The 21,503-nt window shown below is 50.0% G+C and overlaps 1 protein-coding gene across 8 annotated transcripts in view; it reads left to right on the forward strand.

The window, feature by feature from the left end:
* The first annotated feature begins 4,561 nt into the window (after positions 1–4,561).
* RPTOR (regulatory associated protein of MTOR complex 1) overlaps positions 4,562–21,503 on the forward strand; it is a 101,441-nt gene continuing 84,499 nt past the window's right edge. For 3 of the 8 annotated variants that reach the window (XM_069032371.1, XM_069032372.1, XM_069032374.1), the window contains exons 1-3: positions 4,562–5,153; positions 15,398–15,500; positions 17,552–17,634. In XM_069032371.1, the coding sequence (XP_068888472.1) occupies positions 4,992–5,153; positions 15,398–15,500; positions 17,552–17,634 (348 nt within the window). In that variant the 5' untranslated portion in view covers positions 4,562–4,991. Of the gene's footprint in view, positions 5,154–13,964; positions 14,240–14,264; positions 14,453–15,397; positions 15,501–17,551; positions 17,635–21,503 lie in introns of those variants that run through there. The other 5 variants (XM_069032375.1, XM_069032373.1, XM_069032377.1 and 2 more) reach the window with 5 other exon arrangements.

The raw sequence follows: 21,503 nt of genomic DNA on the forward strand, positions 1-21,503 counted from the left end.
TCTCTGCATCACTGGGCTGGCATTTCCAAAGGTAGCTCCATGAAACAGCTTCCAGATTCCCAAGCCCCAAGTGAAAACAGTATGAGAAATCCCTGTAAAATACCGAATTATTTCTTACCAGCCCGTTCCACCCAGCCTGAAGGAAGTGTCAAGTCCTGTCTGGCCGGTGGGAAGGTGGGCTTGGCAAGGTGCTGCAAAAAGAAACCAGGACTTTTGGGCTGAATGCTTTTGCCAGGCCAGCAGAATTCCCTGGCTCCCATTCCCGGAGCATTGGGGTGGTTTTGTCGCTGAGTCAGAGGCGATACCGATCTGCGACAGCGACATGGTGTTCAAGGAAACATTTCTGCGCTTAATAATGAGGAAAGCAGAGAATATCTGCCGAGGTGACATCGATCACGTGTTGTTAAACACACATAGCCCGATCACCTCGCAAATTACCCGGCCTGCGAGGAGACAAAGGGAGATAAGGATAACGGATGAGCTGCGGGGCTGCAGCGTTGCGGAGATGGATGGCCGGGCGCTTTGAGAACTCTATTAACAGCTCCTCCAAACTCTCCAATCCATCGCGTCCCCGCCGTATTGAGCGCAGCTTCGCTCAGGCTTTATGAGAAAACAGCTCCATTAAGCAGCCAATTTTTGTCAGTCTGCGGAGGGGTCATTTAAGTCTCCCCCGTGCCGGCGGGAGCACAGAAATCTTTACGTTTGTTGTGAACTGAAGTCGCCTTTGGGGTCAAACGCGGCGGCTGCTTCACGGTCTAAATGACTTCTAACTTGTGTACTACCTGGAATCCCAGGGTGTCAAATACACTCATTAACTAAACTCTACAGCTTCTGAGTCATCCGGAAACTTGCCCTTTTGTAGTTCAGTGGAGGCAAAGCGAACAGATAAAACTCCCAAATTTTCTGCTTCCAAAAGCTTCATCACCTCTCTTTTCTCCCTCTCTTTTTGTCCTTGGTGAAAAACTCCCCCTGACGCCGAAGTGCTTCTTCCATTAAAAAAGCAAGGAGAGATTTTTGACCTAGTATTTATTCTGGCCTTTTCAACGTGAATAGAGAACATGAATCCCTGTCATCTTCCCACTGGATGCTGCTAACTAAGATGCCACTTTACACCCATTTTATGTCTCCCATATTTTTAAGGCAGTTTGACTGTGCTCAGAAGAGCACATCCCATCACATCAGGGGCTGGAGCACTGCAGAACAACTGGGGTGGGAAGAGGAGGCTCAGGGGGGACCTTCTCACTCCCTAGAACTCCCTGACAGGAGGGGGCAGCCAGGGTGGGTCGGGCTCTGCTCCCAGGGAACAACAGGGCCAAGAGGAAATGGCCTCAAGTTGTGCCAGGGGAGGTTTAGGTTGGGTATTGGGGAAAATTTCTTACACCAAAAGGATTGTCCAGCTCTGGCACAGCTGTGCAAGGCAGTGGTGGAGTCCCCATCCCTGGAGGGATTTAAAGGCCTTGTGGCACCTGGGGACATGGTCAGTGCTGGGGAATGGTTGGACTTGATGGTCTCTGAGGGCTTCTCCAGCCCAAAAGATCGTGTGATTCTCAACCTGGTTCTTGTCTGGGCAGGGACAGCCTCACTTTTCTGTTCCCCGCAGCCACTGCCCCGGTCCCTGTGCTTGGAAAGCCGGAGCTGCAGCAGGAGCTGCTGCCCTGCTCCGGGAGCACCTGTGGCAGGTGGGGACCAGGCGCTGCAGCAAACCCCACCTGACAGGTTCGGTGCTCCAATTGCTGCTGCTCCCGGCTCGGGGAAGCGCCGGTGCCTGTGTGAGGACACGATTCCTCCCCTGCAGTGAGCAGGCAGCGCGTTGGGAGAGCCAGGAATAGTCGCGTCTGTTCTGTCTCGCAGAGGAGGTCACTGGGAGGCTTTCACGAGACGGGGAGTCAATTTTGTGAATCATGTTTTGATGTGTATTGGATTTGGCACATAACAGCACCCGCCCCCTTCTCACCTGCCTCCCGATCCCGTCCTCCCCAGGCTCCCATTCCCGTTCCCAGCCCCGAGTCTCCGACTCACATTTGCTGTGAAGGAAGGAAGGAAGGAAGTCTGTGTGCTGCACATGCATAAATAATACAGCTGAAGTCAGACTTAGTTAAAAATAGATATTCTTCCTAATAAATATTTTACCTACTGTCTTTAGGCTGTAAAGCTCCCCCGACTGAAGTGTTAAAACAAATCTTGTTGTTGGCCCCTAAATGCCTAAAACACCCCCGGCTGTGGCTGTGCCAGCAGTGCTGGGCTGAAGGGCTGCTGTGGGGAAGGAGCGCGGTCACCTGCACACACGGGGACACAAGCACCTGCCCTCAGAGCCTCAGGAAAGGTGGCCTGGGCACCTTTGGGCTCCAAGAACAGACCTTTGCATCCAACTGACTCATTTGGTGACCTGTGAGTTTGACTAATGAAAGCAGAAGATAAGATCTCTCATGATATTTATGAGTAACATTCTTCTTGCCATATCTTTATTTCTTCCTGCCCAAAAGTGGAATTAGAATTAGGTGGCTGAATAAGGCAAAACAAAGGACATTGACGGAGCTTGAGATAGGAGGATTTTTCATTAAAAAGAGTGACAGGTGGGAGAATGTGTCCAAGTGTGTTTCTGGAAGATAACCCTGCAGTGTGGGTTTAGGGCATAACTCACTGTGCCTTACCTGACATGCTGTTTCCAGTCCCCGGATTCCCTGGGAACAAGGGGGCAATTTCATATTCTGCCCAGAACCTGGGGCTGCAGGGTTGACTTTGCATGGAAAGGGGGCTCCTGAAGGCAGCACTGGCACCACATCTGCCCTGCAGGGAATCCTGGCCAGCAGTGCTGGGAAAGGGAGCAATAAACAGGAGAGGGTGGATCCCACGGGAACAGTGGAGTGGAGAGGCCAGAGTGAGATCCTGTGGGAAGTGCTGTCTGTGCCCATGGAGCAGGGCAGGGCTGATGGTTCCCATCCCACAGCCAAGGCCCCCCTGCTCAGCTGAGCCCTCCCTGTCCCCTGGAGCCCGGGCAGGTGAGCCCAGCAGCGGTGCTGGGCAGGGTGGAGGCACCTCAGAGAAGCCCCTGAAGTGACGGGAAGGACGTGGTGGTGAGGGGATGAGGGAACACACGGCTCTCGCAGGCCTGGCTGGCGGGGAACAGGCTCCTGAGCCGCCCTGCCTGGGCAGGGACTGAGGCAGATGCGCTGTGCCCGCTGCCAGCTGTGTCCTTCACGGGGATTTCTGGCGGCAGCTCCGCAGCACGTTCGGGCAGGGCTGGCGCCGGGCCTGGCACACGCTGCCCAGGGCTGCAGGAGCTGGGATTAGGGTCCATCTGTGCAGCCCCGGGCGCTGGATTTGCCGCCCTGGGCGCTCCAGGGACTGGGATTTTTTCAGGTGGAGTGTTGGGATTGGTACTTCTGACCCTGCCACAGCAGGAGGTTGGAAAAAGATCTTTAAGGTCCCTTCCAACCCAAAGCCTTCCAGAATTCTGTAATTCTCTGATTTTGTGTGCCTGCTGTTGAGGAATTCATTAAAGGTTAGCAGAAACACAGCCATAAGCATTTTCTGCAGCCTGGCAGCTCATTCTGATAACAATCATGCAGTTATGATCAGCCATCAGCACAAAGCACCACGAGGCAATGAATCGGCTCCGCAGGAAAGGGAAGGAGCAAAAGCAAATGTTGGCCACCCCAAGAAACATTACTTGCCAATCTTCCAATCTACTGCAAAGAAAGGTCTTCGCATTTAAAATATTCCAGGAGTGTAAACACACGGAAAGTGTTTATGAAAATTAATGGGTCTGTAAATCAAATTACACGTGTATTCTTTCATTTCTACTTTGAAATCATTTTTATATGTTCAAGTATTACAAATATGAATGTGGTGGGGCTCGATTACTGCCAGGAGCAAACACTGAGGAACTTCATTAGCAGCAATATTTGATATTCATTAACCTTCCATTTAACAGCAAGGAGGATCTATGCCTGAAATACCTCACCTGCCTTTCCTCATGCGTGGAGTGAACATGAATGAGACAGCTGCTGGCCCAATTTCACCACTCTCCTGCTTTTTTGCCCCGGAATAAATGACCACACGATACAAATCGAAGTGAGGACCAGGAACAGGCATGGCCGGATTGGTACCTGTGCCTGGGTGCGTTTGGAACACCAGGACACGCCAGTGTGAGGCTCCCACTGCTCCGGGCCAGCAGCTCGGCGTCAGGGATCGATTGTGAGCTTTATGTGAGGTGAATCTCACCGGGTCTGTGGGCGCGGGCAGCCGGGCCGGGCGCCGTGTGTGGGGCTGCTCCCTGCTGGCGTCCGGGCAAGGCCCGCACGTGGCACTCGGTGCTCTGGGCTGGTGGCAAGGTGGGGATGGGGCACAGCCTGGACTCGATGCTCTAGGAGGTCTTTTCCAACCTCGGTGATCCTGGGATTCTGGATTCCCGCGCTGTCCCCATGGCAACGCGCTGTCCCCATGGCAACGCGCTGTCACCGGGGCAACGCGGCGGAGCGCGCGGCGCGGCGTGTCCCGCGCGGCGGCCCGTACCGCGAGGCATTGTGGGCCGGGCAAGATGGCCGCCCCCGTGCCGCGGTGCTGAGCCGAGCCGCGCTCGCCGGCGCCCCGGGACGCGCGTCCCGTCCGCTGCCGCCCGCCCCCGGAGCGCGGCTCGCCGAGCCGCCCTCGGCCCGCCGGTGTGCGAGGGAGCCGCGATGGGCCGGGCGCGGTGCCCGCCGCAAGGAGCGCGGGGCCCGCGGGGGTAGAGGTGCGAGGGAGGCCCCGGGCCCGGTCCCCGCCGGCCCCTCGGTCCTCCCCGGGCCGCGCCACCGAGCCCGGCCGGGGCCGCTGCCTGCGCCAGGTGAAGGCGCTGCGTGCCCCGGGTCCGTCCTTACCCGCGCACCGGGGAGCGCCGCCCCCCGCTGCCCTTGCCCCGTCCTCCCCCCCTCCGGCCGGAGGGACCCCCGGCCCCGCTGGGTGCCGGGCTGGACATCGCTGCTCACGTGTTGTCCGGCGCTTCCCCGCCCATGGAGTCTGAGATGCTGCAGTCCCCTCTCCTGGGGCTCGGGGAGGAGGATGAGTCCGACCTGACGGACTGGAACTTGCCCCTGGCCTTTATGAAGAAAAGGCACTGCGAGAAGATCGAAGGCTCCAAGTCTTTGGCTCAGAGCTGGAGGATGAAGGACCGGGTAATGCTCCAGGGCAGGATGGGGTTTGGAGGAGGAGCAGTCGGGAGACAGGTGAAAAGGGAGTCAGAGCTCAGAGGGCGCTGAGCTGTTGTCAGATGAAACACTGGGTGTTGATCCGATAGTTTGTGTCCCAGTCATGTGGAGTTAGGGAAGCAAACCTGCAGATGGGTCAGAAGTACTGATTCGATGCTCACGGCACTGGGCTCTTTGAGCAGCTCCCTCATTTAAGCTCTTTAAATGAAACTTGGGCACTTGGTGTGTTTTAGGCAAGACAATAAGATGAACGAGGTCAAGAGGAGCCCCCTGGAGCCCAGCAGGTGCACGGGACAGGCACCAGGTCAATAGGTGCAGGAATTGCAGCTGTCTGGAGCTGTCTACATGTGGAATTTGGAATGAAGGTGTCCTTGCGTGTGGAGAAACGGAGACTGTGGGATTTGGGAGGTGGGAAATAGTTTTCAGATGAAACTCTTGTGTTACAGCAGGAGCTTCTCCTGTGTTTGGAGACGTGGTGTGTGTTAAACTGACAGTGCTGAGAGTGACGGAGGAACATCCCAGCTGGGAGTCTGGGATCCTCTGTTGCATGTGTGTGCCGACCGAAAGGTTTCAGTAAAGAGCAAACAAAGCACCTAAGAAGTGTCCTAGACAACCATTTCCACTCGTTCTGTTCCTGGAACCTGCTTTGGGTTCCAGCCTTCCCTGGGTCTCACAGTTCTTGTGTCACCCATACCTTTATGTTTATAGATATTTACGAATTTTTCTGGTGACCAGATTTCCGTTATGTTTGTGATCCCCTTGTGATAGGATGGAGTAACTTTCCGAAACTCCAGGCTGTAATTTCTTTGCAGAGGCAGTGTGACCAGGCTGTCCCTGAGTCTCAGTGTTCCCAGAGTGGGGATTGTATTTCTCAGAAGTTCTGACCCACGAGGAGACTCGTGCACTGAAAATGGGACTTGGCAGATCACTGCTGGGTTGTACTGGGCGTTTTGGGTGTGATTTAAAGGCAGCACAGACGCCACGTTGGGTGCTCTGCTCCAAAGGGTTCTGGCAAGGAGGAGACTCTCTCCAGTAGACTGTGGAGGTGTGATGAGCTTGCTTGTTTATTTTAGTTGCCTCTGCCTCTCTGGGATGCTTCCTATTCCCTTATTTCCTGATCTGCAGAGTTGTCTGTTTCTAATTCGGGAATGACTTTGCCTCGGGTGGGCTGATCAATAGCTTGTGCAGCAGCAGCTCGAGTTCAGGGGAGTGATCGGGGGTTCTCTGTGGTTGGTGTTGAATGTTTCAGGTGCTTGTTATCATTACTGAACATCACAGCCCAGCTCCTGCTCCCTGACCCCTGTGGAGCTGCAGTTCCCTCCTCTGGGACTCTCCTGTGCCATGAGCGTTGTGGTTGTTGCTGCTGCTCTCTGGGAACGAGCTCAGTGGGGTTGGGCCCTGGGTCACTCTCCAAGATACTGAGTCTGACTCTTGTAAAATGAGAAAATAGAAACAAATCTAGAATTTTCAGTTTAGTCCTTCTGCTTTCACTGTCAGCTTGAGCCAAATAACTTCATACCAGGGCCAGTGGTGCAGCTCAGGTGTCGCTTGTGTCTGAGCAGCTGGATCAGGGATCCTTGGGACAGACTTGCTGTTGTATATAATTACTTTTTGTTTAAGAACAGCTGCATAGGAAGGTACCAAAAGCACGTAAAGACACCTGAGAGAGGAAGAGCAGCTGATTCAAGCTCATTACTTTTAAATCTCAGCAGTGGTTTTTCATGTCTTGTATTTTATTCCCCTTTCGAGCTGTCATTGGCTGTCTCCTGAGTGCTTAATGTGAGATAACAAATGTAGAACCTCAGCTGGGGAGGGAAGGAGGTGAGGATGGGGTTTGGAATGCTGCATGGGTGATGCCTGTTAAATATTTCCACCCAGTGAGCTTGAGTTCGGCTAATCCTGCAAAATAGTTCATAAAATCTAATCTGCTTTGACCTGGTGTCCGTGAGCAGAGGGTGGAGGGCAGCTCACTCATGCTGCTGTTTTCCCATGGCCTGGCTGGAAGTGGCAGCTGGGGTGTGACAGGTTTGTCCAGTGAATCGAGCACCTGGAGAAAAACCCAGGAACTTGGGGTTTGTGGGGTTTTCCCATGAAGCAGTGTGGAGTGGTGGTGTGAGGGCGGTGACCTGGCAGCCTGTGCCATCAGGGTGGAACCTGGTGGGCTGTTGATTTTTTCCCCTTTTTGTTCCTTGAACTGCTTTGTTTTGCTCTCTGGCATCATAAATTAATTACTTCTTGTTTTAGCTGTCTTCAGGAAGTTTCCTCTCCTCCTCTTTCCTTGCCTTCCAGCACTGTCCCCCGGTGACCCGAGTGCTGCTGCAGCGCTGTCGGTGCCCACGGCCCCTGGTGTCCATCTGCTCCTCCAGCCCAGCCCCCGGCCCAGCCCCTCCTTCCCTGCAGTCCCACTGTGTGAGGCTGTGTCCCCCTCCCCAATTCTCTGCAGCTCCCTTTGTCTCTTGCCTCCCTTTTCCACAAGCCAGGGCTGATGGACTTCAGGTGTGCTCTTACCTTTGGGATGCTGCTGCAGGAGTTCCCTGAGGGCTGGAGGGGATGTGCCTCTGGCTGTGAGCTGAGTGTGGAAAACATCTCATTACCTTGAATTTGATAAACGAACTTGTCACAGCCTAGGCTGGGGACCATTACCTGTCATTAGACACCCCAGCCTGTCTCTAAATGAAGAAGTTCTCCAAGGTCGACCCAAGCAAGGCTCTGTCAGTCCCAGTGCAGGCAAATCTGTGGCATTTTCCCCTGTGAATCATGAAAGCCCCAGGCAGTGGCAGATTTTGCCTTATTCATCGAGGAGTCATGGGGAGTGATCCGAGCTCTACTACAGTTAGGGGAAGTGATTCACAGATTTGGGAGTGGAATGACTCTTCTTTTCATCTTGCTTTGTTGCTCTAAAAACCCCAGAGTTTATATGAAGTTGAAGGTTCTTTAGAAGGCAGAGCTCTGATAAGGGGAGAATCAAATCAGCAGAGTAATGAGTGGTAAATCTAGAGAAAATAAGTGAGAATTCACTGGTGTCCCCCTCCCCTTCCTCCAAGAGGGCTGCTCTGAAAACATTTAATCCTTCCTCTCCCCCTTCCATGGACTGCATATGCCATCAAAGTGACACTGCTTTGATCTATTATTTATTTAAAGAATATTTTTAACACAAGAGGGTTGGAATTATGCTTTGTGTATTGAATTAAATCTCCCAGCCTCGGTAGCAACCAAAGCATATAACTTGATTTAAAGAAAAAGACTCCAAGTACACCAGGTTTTACTGACAAGTTGCTATTAAATTCAGAATATTTAAATTAAGATTTGCTGTATTTATATTGATTTCTAAGATAAGCAGAGAGCAACAAAGCTGATTGTAATAGTTTTACCTCAACATTTTTTTTTCCTGCTGCCTCATAACTTGCTGAGTGAGAATTAAATCCTGTTTTTATGAGAAGAGGAATCCACAATTAGGTTTCTCTGGAAATGCAGATTAAAGCAGGACTGCATACAAATGTGCTTAATTCAGACAAGCAGAGTTTACCTGCCTGCCCAGGAAATCCATGGAAGTGTCCAGGGCCCGTGGGCTGGGTGGGTTTTCTGGGGAGTTTGGCTGTGGTTTTCTCTCAGATCTGGTGCTCAGCAGCTCGTTGCTGTGCTGACCTTCTCCCCCTGGCCTGTCCAGAGGTGACTGTTGGCAGAGCGTGGCCTGGGTGACTGAGGGGTTATTGATCCCTCTGGGGCTCGGAGCTTTGCCTGGCACTGCCAGATTTGTTAAACCAGTACATTTGATGTTTGTCTTGTCCCTCTCTTCCTCTCTAAAGAACGCTCTGTTGGTGCCTCTGTCAACGAATTACCTAATGAAGAACTGAAGGCTGGGTTTGTGTTAATGACATCCTTCAGTTCGAGGCTGTGGTGTGGGGTGTGGTGGGTGACAGGCCCGGGGGCTGAAGGGTTCCTTTTCACCTCCTTGTCCCAGAGGCTCTGCCAGCGGCACCCTCACTAGTGTTGTTATTTCTGTATTTGTATTTATTGATTGATCCTTGCTGAACTGGGACAGGGTGACCTCCAGCTCTTGTTGGGTAGGGATGGAGTGGAGGTGTAATTAGTGTAATTAGTGCTGTGCAGAGTGGAGAGCAGGAGTAGTGCCCAGAGGAGGAGGCTGTGGGAGCAGCCAGGTCTGGATGGAGCCCTGTGTTTGTGGCTGTCCCTCTGCCTGGTTTCCTGTAGCCTGGCAGAGCCTCCAGCAGGAGCACAGGCTGCAGCGAGGTTTGTGCCCTCTCCTCTCTGTGGCACAGCCACAAGAAGGAACTGAAAGCCCTCGGAGGGATGGGGTGGGTGAGCCTTGTGAAGCAGGGCCAGCGTTCTGTTCCGGCTGCCTTCAAACACAGCCTGACACTTCACTTGAATTTATGGGCTTGGGATTGTCCTGATCGTTTTCTGCTGCTCTCTCCTGTAAGCCGGGGAAAGTTCCTGTTCGAGGAAGTCACCTGCACGTGGAGCAGTTGGCTGTGGCTGGGGATTCCTCAAAGGAGGCGGCGGCTCCTGATCAAACGCTCCGTGTGCATCCCAAGTTATTGACTCCTGGAGGCTCTGAGAGGGCCGTCTAGGAATGGTTTGAAGGAACGGTTTGTAAGGAAGATCTGAAGCTGCCTCAGTCAGTGCCTGGGAAGACGGACACCTTTTAAAGCCAGCGCTAGACAGGAGTGGGAATGCCGTGGAGCGATGAGGAGAAGCCTGCAGGAATGCAGAGTGAGGAGGAAACCCCTTGTCACAGATAAATGGGAATGACATCTGGAAGATGCCTCTTGTCGGTTCTTTTGCAGGTTGTATAAAGAAAGCAAAGAGCATAGGAGTAAAATGTTTGCTTTCTGTTATTTTCATTTTTTTGAGAAGTGATTGACATGGAAGGAAACACCATTTTGGTTCTAAGCATCCCAGAGTGGTTGGGAGGCACTGCTGGGCTGCTGCGCTGTGACAGAGAGGATCAGCCTGCCCCAGTCTGGCGTTTTTAACCCAGTGGGTCACACACGGTCACCTCGGATCTCTGAGGGCCACAGCGTGTCTGTGGATGTCACTGCTGTCACACAGAGGAGCTGCTCACTGTTCCCAGAGCAGGTGAATAGGAAGTGGCTGTGGATAGCTGGGGCAGTGACTGACAGCAGTAACTCAGCCACGAGCTTGGGAAAGTGCTTCTGAAGTGAACACCAAGGGCAGCAGTTCAGAGTGTGCTTTGTGAGGAGCTGGAGCTGTGTGTAGGAGCTGCCTTCGCTGGGCAAACGAACACGCTGGGCACAATAAACCTCTGAAGAAAGTTCAGAGTATTAGTGCTGAATTCAGAGGTTAGAGCAGGAAAACAAGCCCTCAGGCGGAGTTGATCGAGGAATCTAGAGCAGGCTGGCACACCAGGAACCCACTCTGGGCTACAGATGGCTGGAGACAACCTGCAGAGCTGTTGAATTATTAATGTTAACTTGAAGGAGTTCTTTGCATTCTGCTGCTTTTATTGCTGTGGAGAAGCACACAGGGATTTTTTTTTTTTACATAACAGTTTGTTTATCTTAAACTTTACATTAAAAAAAATTCCTTGAAACGGAAAGCTCTTCTTTTTAGATGCTTTACCTTGCAAGTGGTACAGGAGCTGAAGAGGCAGCAGGGAGCTCTGTTCCCCTGCATGGGGGAAAGTCGTGTCCATGTGGGATATGTTGGGAATCATTCCCTCAGGAGCCTTACACTGGTTTTGTGTGCAGTTGTGTGATTGAGTGGAAGGTCAAGGTTTGTTTGCCTGTTCAATACCTTCAGCCTTTTCTCTGGCTGATTTCAGACCTGCATTCCTCAGCAGAATGTGGTGCCGGAGCCTTGGGGATGATGCCTGGACAGATGTCACCACCTGTCACCTCTCAGCTGGGAGCCCAAGTGGGAAGGTTGGCAAAGAGCCAACAGGAACTTCTGGTGTTGCAGAGGGAACTGAACTCAAGGGAGAACAGTGTTTCCTCTTGTTAAATGTTGCTGCTCCTGCTCTCTTTGGAGATGTCCTTGTTGAAACATTTCGTGGCACATCTCCAAAGGAGCCAACAGTCAGGAGGTACCTGAGGAACACCTCACTGGGTTTGCCCGGTGGTGAAGAGATTTGTATTAAATCTGTGAACGTGTGTAGAGAAAAATGTCGCAAAAAGGCTTCAAGAAGGGAATGAATTTCCTGCACAAGCAGGAGATTGGGCCTCCTGGCCAGTGAGGGTTTTCAAATGAGACTCTTATGAGGATTTGGAATTTGGAAATTTGTCCCAGTGTCTATATTTAATGTTGGTAACTTCATCCTCATCTCTGTAAAATAATGTAGCCGCATATATTTCATGTTTAATGCTGACTTAATCTTGTGTTTGTATTAACTCCCAGAAGCAATTTGAACTCACTGGCATAAACCCAGGCAGGTTTCTAACACTTGAATGCTCATCTGGGTAATGTTTAAGCAGAAAGTTTTCAGCTTGCAAATTGCAGTGTAAAAATCAAATATTAATGGGGTCTAAAACGTCCAGCCTGAAATGTACCACAAAATGCAGAATTCCTCATAAATGCACTGACTTGTTCTTGGTATTACTTGCACTAGAATATAAAGCAGTTCTATGACTGAGTTACAGACCTCTTCTCACTCAGGCTGAAATGGGTGTCTCTGTCTCAGCCTGGCCTGGAATCACTTTCAGGGATGCTTCAGTGGGATCAGGTGGGCTCCCTGGGATGATAAGCTTCACGTTTTCCATCAAACCCCGAACATAATGGTTCTTTCCTAGTTGAAAATACCTGCAGATACTGCACTGTACTCACCTGCAGATCTGTTTGGCCTCTAAATGAAATAAGAGGTGAATTAGGAATATTTTAAAAGGTCTTTAGCATAAGATGTAAATTTTAGTGTCAAATGCTTTAATAAGCACCTTCTCTTCCGAGCAGACACAGAACTCCCTCTGCGCCCTGAGTCCCATTTCTGAGGGCTTTGGGATGAATTCAGTGCCATCACGTCTCAGGAAGAGCATCTTGACCAAGTGGATTTTGCCATTTAAGTATTGCAGGTTCTGACCCAGAGTTATTAAATCACTTTAAATCGGATGCAGTACAAGCTTGGGAGTTGTATCCCATTTTTTAACATACAAATGACACTCCAAAGTGCAGAGCCCACAGTAGGAGCTGCTGTGGTTTGATCTTGAGCCTTATGCTGACAGAGCATTTTGGATATTGGTTTTCTTACAAACTTACCAAATGTCCTTCTGCTTCATTTTTTAATTCTAACAAAAATCCATGGACATGTATTCTGATGGATATACTCCTGAAATGGGGAAAAGAAAATTTCCACTGTCTTAATGACAGATGAGAATGTCCTCATATTGCTTGTATTAAGAAGCTTTAAATATGCTGTGAAGTTTCTGCTGGTGTGTTCCAAAAGAGTTTAGAAATGGCATTATTGGGTTTTTGGGCTCAGGGTTTGTTGTTTTTTTTTTGATCTGTCATATGCACTGGCCCCCAGAGCCCCCCTGAGCTGGGCTGAGCCCAGCGTGGGCAGCAGGGCAGGGGGGGTTCTGCCCCTGTGCTCAGGTGAGGCCCCACCTGCAGAGCTGCCCCAGCCCTGGGGCCCAGCACAGGGAGGAGCTGGAGCTGTTGGAGGGAATCCAGAGGAAGCACCAGGATGAGCAGAGGGATGGAGCAGCTCTGCTGGGAGGAAAGGCTGGGAGAGCTGGGAATGTTCAGCCTGGAGAGGAGAAGCTTTGGGGTGACCTCAGTGTGGCCTTGCAGGGCCTGAAGGAGCTGACAAGAAACATGGAGAGAGACTTTTTACAAGGGATGGAGTGCCAGGACAAGGGGGATTGGCTTCAGACTGCCAGAGGGTAGAGTTAGGTGGGATATTGGGGAAAAAATCCTCCCTGGGAGGGCAGTGAGGCCCTGGCACAGGGTGCCCAGGGAAGCTGTGGCTGCCCCATCTGTGGAATTGTTCCAGGCCAGGCTGGACGGGGCTTGGAGCCACCTGGAATGGAGGAAGATGTCCCTGCCCATGGCAGGGTGTGGAAGAGGATGGGCCTTAAGGTCCCTGCCCACCCAGGCCACTCTCTGATTCACCCTCAGGATGGATGTGGATGTGGAGAGGCAGTCAGAGGAGAGAGGAATGAACTGTAGGTCTCAGGATGTGCTCCCTGCTAGCAGTTAGAAATGGTGTGGAGTGTGATGCTTTACATTCTTTGGGGGAGGAGGCAGAGGGGAAATCACCCCATTTGTCTCTGGGATCAGTTCCTGTGCCTCTCATGGGTTTGCTGACAGTTTTCCAGGAGAAGCACTTATTTAAAACCCTGAACCTGGGAATGGAAAATAAATATCAGCCTGTTCAGCATAAGCCACCAATCAGATGTTACCAGCAAAATACTGAAAAATAAGTCAGTATTAGACTGCAAATGGGAAACAATAAATAAATGAGACGGAGAAGATTGCTTGGCAGGATGCTTTCTCTTGGAAGAATGATTTATGTGTTTCCATGTCTAATAAGTCGTTTTGTGTGTAGTTTTCTGTGTTTCCCTGGGGGTGTTCAGTGCGTGTGTGGCAGTGTGTGATGGTCCTGGCAGCGTCCGTGCCCTTGCACACCCTGCAGCTCCCTGGCTTTCCCGAGGCCCTGGGAGCTGGCAGTGCCTGGGGTGGCTGGGAAGGTGTCCCTGTGGGCAGGGCAGTGCCGGGGGCGGTGCAGTGCTCAGGTGGTTCTGGGTGGTGTTTTTGGGTGCTCTTACACTCTGAGCTGCTCGGGGTGGTGAAGGGTCTGCAGGACTGAGCCACACCTTGCAGCTGCCCCTGGTCCTGCCAGTGGCTCTGCTTTTACTGTGGGTTGTCCTTAAGGCTGATAAAGTGCTCTAGAGCACGTGTCCCTAGTGCTGAACTGCAGCCGTGGGCATCTCCACCCCATCCATGGGCACTCCCTGGGAGCCCCTGTGAAATCCTGATCAGGGAATTCCTGTTCAGGCTCCTGTTCTCATCTCTGTGCTGGGGAGTGCTGCTTAGTCCGTGGTAATTCCTGGTGTGAGGAACTCCTACAGGATTGCAGGGTTTGTTAGCAGCAACATGGTTTGGGATGAAGCCATAAACCACAGTTCTTGCTGATTTTTTATTCCATGTTCCCCGTCGTGGCCATGGGAGTGAGGAAACGCTGCAGGATTTCTGTCCTGGTGTAGAGCCTGTCCCCCCTCTGCGGTGTGAGTGGTGTCTGGCTGCTCCAGTTTCTGTATAAATTACACATTGATGTGGCTCTAGGGTTTTCTGTAAGTGTGAAATTTGGGACTTTTTCCCCTACTGTTGGGGATTGCACGGAGCACCCTGGGAAGGTGGGGATGTGGGTGGCCTTGCTTCAGGCAAGCCCTGAATGCCTGGAATCACTGAGAGCCTCATCACTGGTTTTGTTTTCCTCCTCTGGTTTTCTAGACTCCCCCATCCTCTTGGCATGGGGGAGTCTAGAAAAAAACCCATAAAGATGCAATGTGGTAATTTCTGAGCAGTGTTTGTAGCTGGCCAAGGTGGTTTGTCATTGATTTAATGCAGGTTTGGGGTCCCAGGTGAGGCTGGGTGTGCTTGGGTTGGGTACATTTGTGGTGCCCAGGTGGGAGAACCCCAAGTGCTGCCTGGGCAGTGCCAGGGGGAAGTGGAGCAGCAGCTGGAGCCACTCCAGGATTCTTCCTCACAGGGCTCTCCAGGAAAACTAACGTGTGAAGAAAACAAAATAAAAAATGCACTAAATGTCTTTGTTTTGGTGTGTGTTCATTTGTTTATTTTTTTAATGGTTTTGTTTGGCACTTGGGGGTTTTTCCATTGTAATTCTTTTAGTTTCAATATTAGAGATCACACACTGCATTATAATATTGGTCAGGGCCTCTGAATAGCATTGCCTCATGTTTTAATAATGTGTTTCAGATGGACAATGGCTAATTTGAGTAGCAGAAGTTCACTGGTGTCTATTTCCATGCTCAGAAAGAGAAGAATGGGCTCTGGAAATAATAACAAAAATAGTAACATAGAGTCTAAGTACTGTTCTAATAAAAAATATGAAAAATTTAATCAGTCAGGCCTCGCTTAAAATAGTCCACATAAAAGAGCAGGTAAGAGAGGTTGGTTAAAACCCTGCAGAAGTTCAGGGAGGGGTGAAGTTTGAGCCCAGTGGAAGTTGCTGCTGTTCCTGCCCTCAGGAGCTGTGTTGTTGCCTGTCTTTGCAGATGAAGACTGTAAGTGTTGCCTTAGTTTTGTGCCTCAATGTCGGTGTGGACCCCCCGGACGTGGTGAAAACAACTCCCTGTGCCCGCCTGGAATGCTGGATTGGTGAGTGCCCAGAGCCTCCAGGCTCCCGCTCCCCTGAGTCTCACAAGCACCGAGTCACAGCATAGGGTTCATCCTAAAGTTGTGCATTCCCAGGGCTTGAAACTGGGCTGAGCAGGAGGAAACCTGGGATCTGATTTTTATCTGGGCTAATGAAGAGTCCAGCTCTGACAGCTGCCATGGGTCCCCTCACCTGCTGTGTTCTGAAATGAGATACCATGGAGAAAAGCAGCTGTTAATGAGCTGCTTTGCTTTCCTGTAATTATTTTAGATTTATAAATATCTGAGGAAATCTCTGAGCAGAGGCACCTTCAGAGTGCTGGGCTCTGCAAAGCTTTCAATCCCCCTTCTCTGCCTCACCCAGCAGAGCAGTGACGTTTGTGAAACACCTTGCTGTGTTTTGAGGTAGCTGCTCCAGGGCTGTTTTAACTGGAATCATTCAGAAGACCTGGAATTATTCCCAAGGATGTCTTGCCAGCAGTTCCAACACCTGGGTTTGCTACTTCCATGCAGCATTGCACTAAATTCCTAGGGGTTTTTTTTGTGAAGAAATTAAAAGTTCCCTTGGTTTTGGAGAAAAAAATCTAATTATCAAGATGAGACAAATCTGAAGTAATATTAGAAGGAACTATCTTGTGCACAGAAGCTTTCTCAGAGAGATTTGTTTTTTATCTAGGAATTGGGAATGTTCAGCCTGCAGCACGTCCCACACTGGGCACTGTAATCCTCAGCTTGGGGCTTAGACAGGCCCCAGGAGCAAATTAATCACTGCACAAACAGCATTTCTTAAAAAACTTTCCGAAGATTTTCTAACCTTTCCTTACCTGCTTTGTGAATCAGAGCATCTCAGGTTTTTAACCCAGAAACGCTGATGACTTTGAAGCAGCTGAAAGCCCTGAGCAGGCACAAACAGGTACCTGAGAGCAGTGCAGAGAACAGCCCTGATGTCTCATTGGTACACGAGCTGAGCAGTGTTGCAGAGTCATTTAAATAAAGTCATTAGTGCCTATCATTAGCAAAGAGAATTTTGAATGCAGCTTTGTAATTAAATTTTCAGTGTGTTTGTGTACACAAGTGCTCCTTCCACTTCCAGCCAACTTGAAATTTCTGAAAAAGATAATTGGGGAAATATCTGGTGTTTTTCCTCCCATCAGTCTCAGGAGCAGGGAGTAGGGGGTGCAGTAATGTCTGTGTCACATGGGCAGGGTCTGGGGAGCTCTCTGGGGTGCATTTGCTGCTGTTCACACCTGAGCTGGGGTCACCCCTGGTGACAAATGGCCACTGAGCAGAGCCGTGTGCAGGTCATGCTGCACCTTCCATGTGCTCTTGTTCCTTAAGGAAAAATAACTCTCAAAATCCTGCTTTCATCCTACTTTATTACATTTTGTTTCTAACAGAAGTATATTTGCAAAAATTGTTAAAAAAACCCTTCATTGATCTGGTTTAGTGCTTTTGAAATAATTGATATTAAATAGCAAAATATTAGCTTGTAGGGTTTTTTTTAAAAAAAACTTGTTAATTGTTTAATTATATGTCCATGGTGTTTGAATAAAGCACATGGGCTGGAATTGTACTGCTATGTATGGATTGTGGTAATTATCTAGCAATGAAATTAACTTCTTAAATATTACAAATGGCACACAATCTCTGAAGCAGGGGAAGCAAATGGAGCAGGATTTTGCATTCCTCAACAGAAAATGTTTGTCATCAAATATTTAACCAATTTGAGTTCTTGTCATTATTTACAATAGAAACCTGATTTCGTTATTAAAAGAAACAAATGTAATGCCTCTACTGTCTTTCAAAACAAAATTGTGTTTAGCATCTCAGTGGGAGAAATCTTCCACATTTGACAGTCTGTAATGGAACGGGGTTTTTGTTGGACTGAAGAATTTGGGGAGAATTTTTGGGCGTTGCCCCTGAGTAAATTCCATGAGGAACAAGGTGTTTATGGGTTTGAAGTTGATAATGAAAGGAACCTGCATGAAAATATCCCTCAGTGACCTGAGTGATGCAGCTGGGGTGAGAAATGCTCCTGTGTGTTCTGTTCCCAGATCCTCTGTCCATGGGGCCTCAGAAAGCGCTGGAGACCATCGGGGCCAACCTGCAGAAGCAGTACGAGAACTGGCAGCCCAGGGTGAGTGTTTGGCTGTTCCTGGGGCTTCCCTGCTGTGGAACCTGGGCAGTCACTGCTCCACTGCTGGAGCCTTTGCTCCTCTGAGCTTCAGGCTCCTGGTTGGCTTTTTTCTGAAGTGTTTCTAAGTGTATTTATGTCTTGGAGCATTTATGGCAGGTACTAGTGTACAGCTAAGACAAGAGAATTTCCTTCTGCGTTTTTCCTCATGGCACATTGACAACTTTTAAATCTCAACAGCCCAAGAATTTAGCAGAGAATTCAAAAAGTGCCTGAAATCAAACAGGAGAGTAAAGCATCCTGGAGCAGAGGTGAAAACAAGCCCTTTCCTGTGCTCTGTATCAGAGTCCCTGGTACTGGGGAGGGGGGACAGGTCAGGAGCAGCAGGTTCCCTGCGTGGGCCTGGTGGAGGCAATCCCAGAGCTGGGATGATTCCCTGGTTCCTGCAGGAAATCACAGCCCCTGACATATTGCAAAGGCAAACACGTCCTGGTTTATTGCACTCCACAGGGCTCTGGAGCTTTCTGCAGTAATAAAGAGAAGTTGGTGTGCTGTCTGCAATAGAACAATAGGAACGTTATTGAATTTCCTAGAGCTTTCATATAAATACTGATACATCCAGTTTTGTCTGTTTCTTGGGGGCTTGGAATGGTTGAGGAGTGGATGGAAGGAAGACAATTTGGGGAAAACCAGGCAGTCTGAAAAAAGAGCAAATCATGAAAATCTTCTGAAATAGCTGATATTCCCTGGCTGTCAGTTCCTTCCACAGGAGCTGCCCCTCATCAGTACCTCCTTGGGAAATCACAAGTGGTGCTAATTGCTGGCAGTGGGTGGTGGCAGTGATGACCCCTGTGTGACCAGTCCTGAGCATTGCTGCCAGCCAGCCCTTGGCTGCTTCTTTTTTGCTCAATACAAACACCTTAGCTGAAAGAAAACTGTAAAAGGGGTAAAGCATGAAAATTCCTTGTTTCTGGAAGCTCCCAGGCTGCACAGCTGATGGATATTTCCTTCCAGGTCTTATTGAGCCCCTTTCTAAATAATTTATCAGCTTGCCGCTGCTTGAAGTATTTGTTCTGATTAAATTTAAGACTTTGCTTTATTGTTGTGTAGCTACATAAATTTGTGTGCTGCGGGAGTAAAAACCACTTCAGCTGTTGTTTCCTCTGCAAAATCCTGCAGTTAAGCAATATTCAGTCATTTCATGCAGTTCTCCAATGAAGATCGTACTGGGGAGAGGGTAGGAGATGACAGAGCTGTAGGCTCGATCTGTCTTGATAAAGAGTTCTCTGAACGAGTAAAGAGTTCTTGCAATTCACTGCGGAGATAATTGAGATGCTGGTGAAAAAGTGGAAGGAAAACCAAGACAGCTCTACACTAACACTCCCTTGGGTTTGGGGCTTGAGTTTCACTGGGCGGGGAAGGGGTTAAACCTCAGGGTAATCAGGAAAGAGACTCAAATACAGGGATCAGAGGGGCTGCTTAAGCAGCTGAGAACGGAAGGAGAAAAGGGAGTGAAAGTGAAGAGCACAGGACCCGGTAATGCCTGACTGGAGGGGAAAACCTGCCCTGGGACTGCTCCTCTGGTCTGGGAATCTTCGGGTGGCAGGTTGGGAATGCCTGGAGGAGCTGAGTGGAACTGGGGCTGGCTGGTGGCAGGGCCTGGATCACCGGGGAGCACCGGGAACGGGGAGCCTTTGGCTGAGATGGAATTGCCCAGAATAAAATACTTGGAGTTTCTGTTGGAGGCTCCTCGCATGCTCTGTATTTAAAATATTTAGATAAGGAATTGATCACATTGAAATGGGATTTCTCTGCTGCTGACCCCCATTCAGTACCCCCTGCAGAACCCTGCCTGTGTGAGGTGCAGCCCTGTAGCAGGTGCCCAGCCAGAGCACGCCTTTGCTGTGCTGGCAGGGAGCAGCAAATACTTCCCTGTTGTTGGGGTGTAAATTCTGTTTCTTGGCAGCCCTGCACGTTGTGCCATTGCAAAGGCAGGGACTTGCCTTAGCTTAAGAGTCAAGAGCCTTTGAAAACAGGGCTAATGAACTGCGAACTCCAAGTGCTGCTGCAGTGGGATGGTTTATGGAGATGCAGGAGCTCGTGGGGATTTTTATGAGCAGGAGTTACTGCTCTGCAAGTCCTGGTTTATCAGTGGAGCTGGGCCCTGGGCCCTGTGCTGCAGCCCTGCAGAGCTGGGTGGGGAGGATGAAGGTGTTCTGCTGCTGAGGGACTACTTGGAAGGAGTGAGTTCTCTGCACCCTCCAGGCTGGAATTGTCAGAGCTGAGCCCCAGCACTGTGTGTGGAAGCACCCCGTGTGCACTGATCCCTGTACAGAACCTGTGGGATGAGCTCGGAATGGAATTGCTGCCTGCCTTCTTAGAAGGGTGCCAGGTTTTGTTCCCCCTGGTTCTCCTGATGGACATCTCCTCCCCTGGCTCCCAGCCCTCCCTGGGCCACGCAGTGCCCTGTGCCTCCATCCCTGTGGCTGTGCTGTGGAGAAGGGGCTGCAGAGCCAAAGGCCTGGCTTGGGTGAGGCAGAGTTTACATAACTCAGGACCTGGTATGAAGTAGTCTGGAGTATATGCTTGTTAAATATACATGAAATCACAGATTTTTTTTCCTCTTTGTTAGCTCTGGCGTTTGACCAGGTTCTCCCTTTAAACTGACCAGAACACCCACAGGAGTTTTTCCTCCTTTGCTTCCCATTTTGATGCTTCTGTTGGCATTTTACTGGTGCACAGATCCCTGTGGCACTCCTGCACCAGGTGCTCTTTGCAGTCCTGTCCTTTATTCACTGGTGAACTTTCCCAGTCCTGCCAGGAAGGCCAAAATCTGCAGTTCATAACCATTCCTAGGAGAGGTGGGAAGGATGCAGACACACAACTCCTCCGTGGCTCCCAGCTGTTCTGAGGTCCTGCTGAGCTGTTTCACTGGGATCTTTTGCCTTCCTTCTTCTGTGGAATTTGGGGTTTTTTACATCCTCTGAGAAGAAGCTTCATGGAGTGTGAGAGGTTTGTGCCTCTGTAGGATTGACCCCCAGCAAGGCAGTGATTTACCATCACCACTCCCCTCCTGCCCTTCCAGACCAGGAGCTCCAGGGCTCCTGCACCCTCTGTGCACCAACCAACACCAGCGAGGCCAAGGGCTTGAGACATCACATCCCAAAGAATCTTGCCCCTTACACCCATTTGCCTGAATAAAACAAAGTCAATTACAGGATTGATTTTTAAATTCAAGTGCTACAATTTTTCCTCCCTTTTTCTTCTCTTAATTTCCTCCGTTTTTGCTAAGAGTCATTTGGGCTGTTTTAATTCTCTCCTGGAATGAGTTGATTTCATTATAGCTGAATGGATTATACCTGAGCAGGCATCCCTGGGGTGAAGGAGAACTGTGAGCTGTGAATGGGGATGAAAATCCTGGATGGGGAAAGGACTGGGGAAATCTAGAAGACAAGATTAAATAAACTTTTAGAAAGCCTTTGGGAAGGGTGGCTTGAAAGCAAGTACTGGTGTTTGGGAATGCCTGCAGCTGGAGCATCCCTGCTGAGGGTGGCATGGGCACACGGTAGTTCTGCTTCTGTTCCTTGTGCAGGTTTTGAAGAAAGGGGTTTCCCATTTCTCTCTGATCCAGTCTCACCCGTTGTGTGATGCCTCTTGCCTGCACCAGTGAGTGATGGTCTCTGAGGAGACATCTCCTACAATATGGATAGATTATCTCTTTTGTAGCAGGCCTTCAAGGAAACAGTGATTTTCTGATCAAACAGGCTGCTTCTCCCTCTCTTCTAGTCTGCTTCCCAACAGTTTTCTCCTAATTTCAAAGGAAGTACAGCCAAGATACTTGAAATGGATCACTGAAAGCCTCTACCTTTTAG

Source organism: Aphelocoma coerulescens, chromosome 18 (assembly GCF_041296385.1).
Source record: "Aphelocoma coerulescens isolate FSJ_1873_10779 chromosome 18, UR_Acoe_1.0, whole genome shotgun sequence".
Taxonomy (NCBI): domain Eukaryota; kingdom Metazoa; phylum Chordata; class Aves; order Passeriformes; family Corvidae; genus Aphelocoma; species Aphelocoma coerulescens.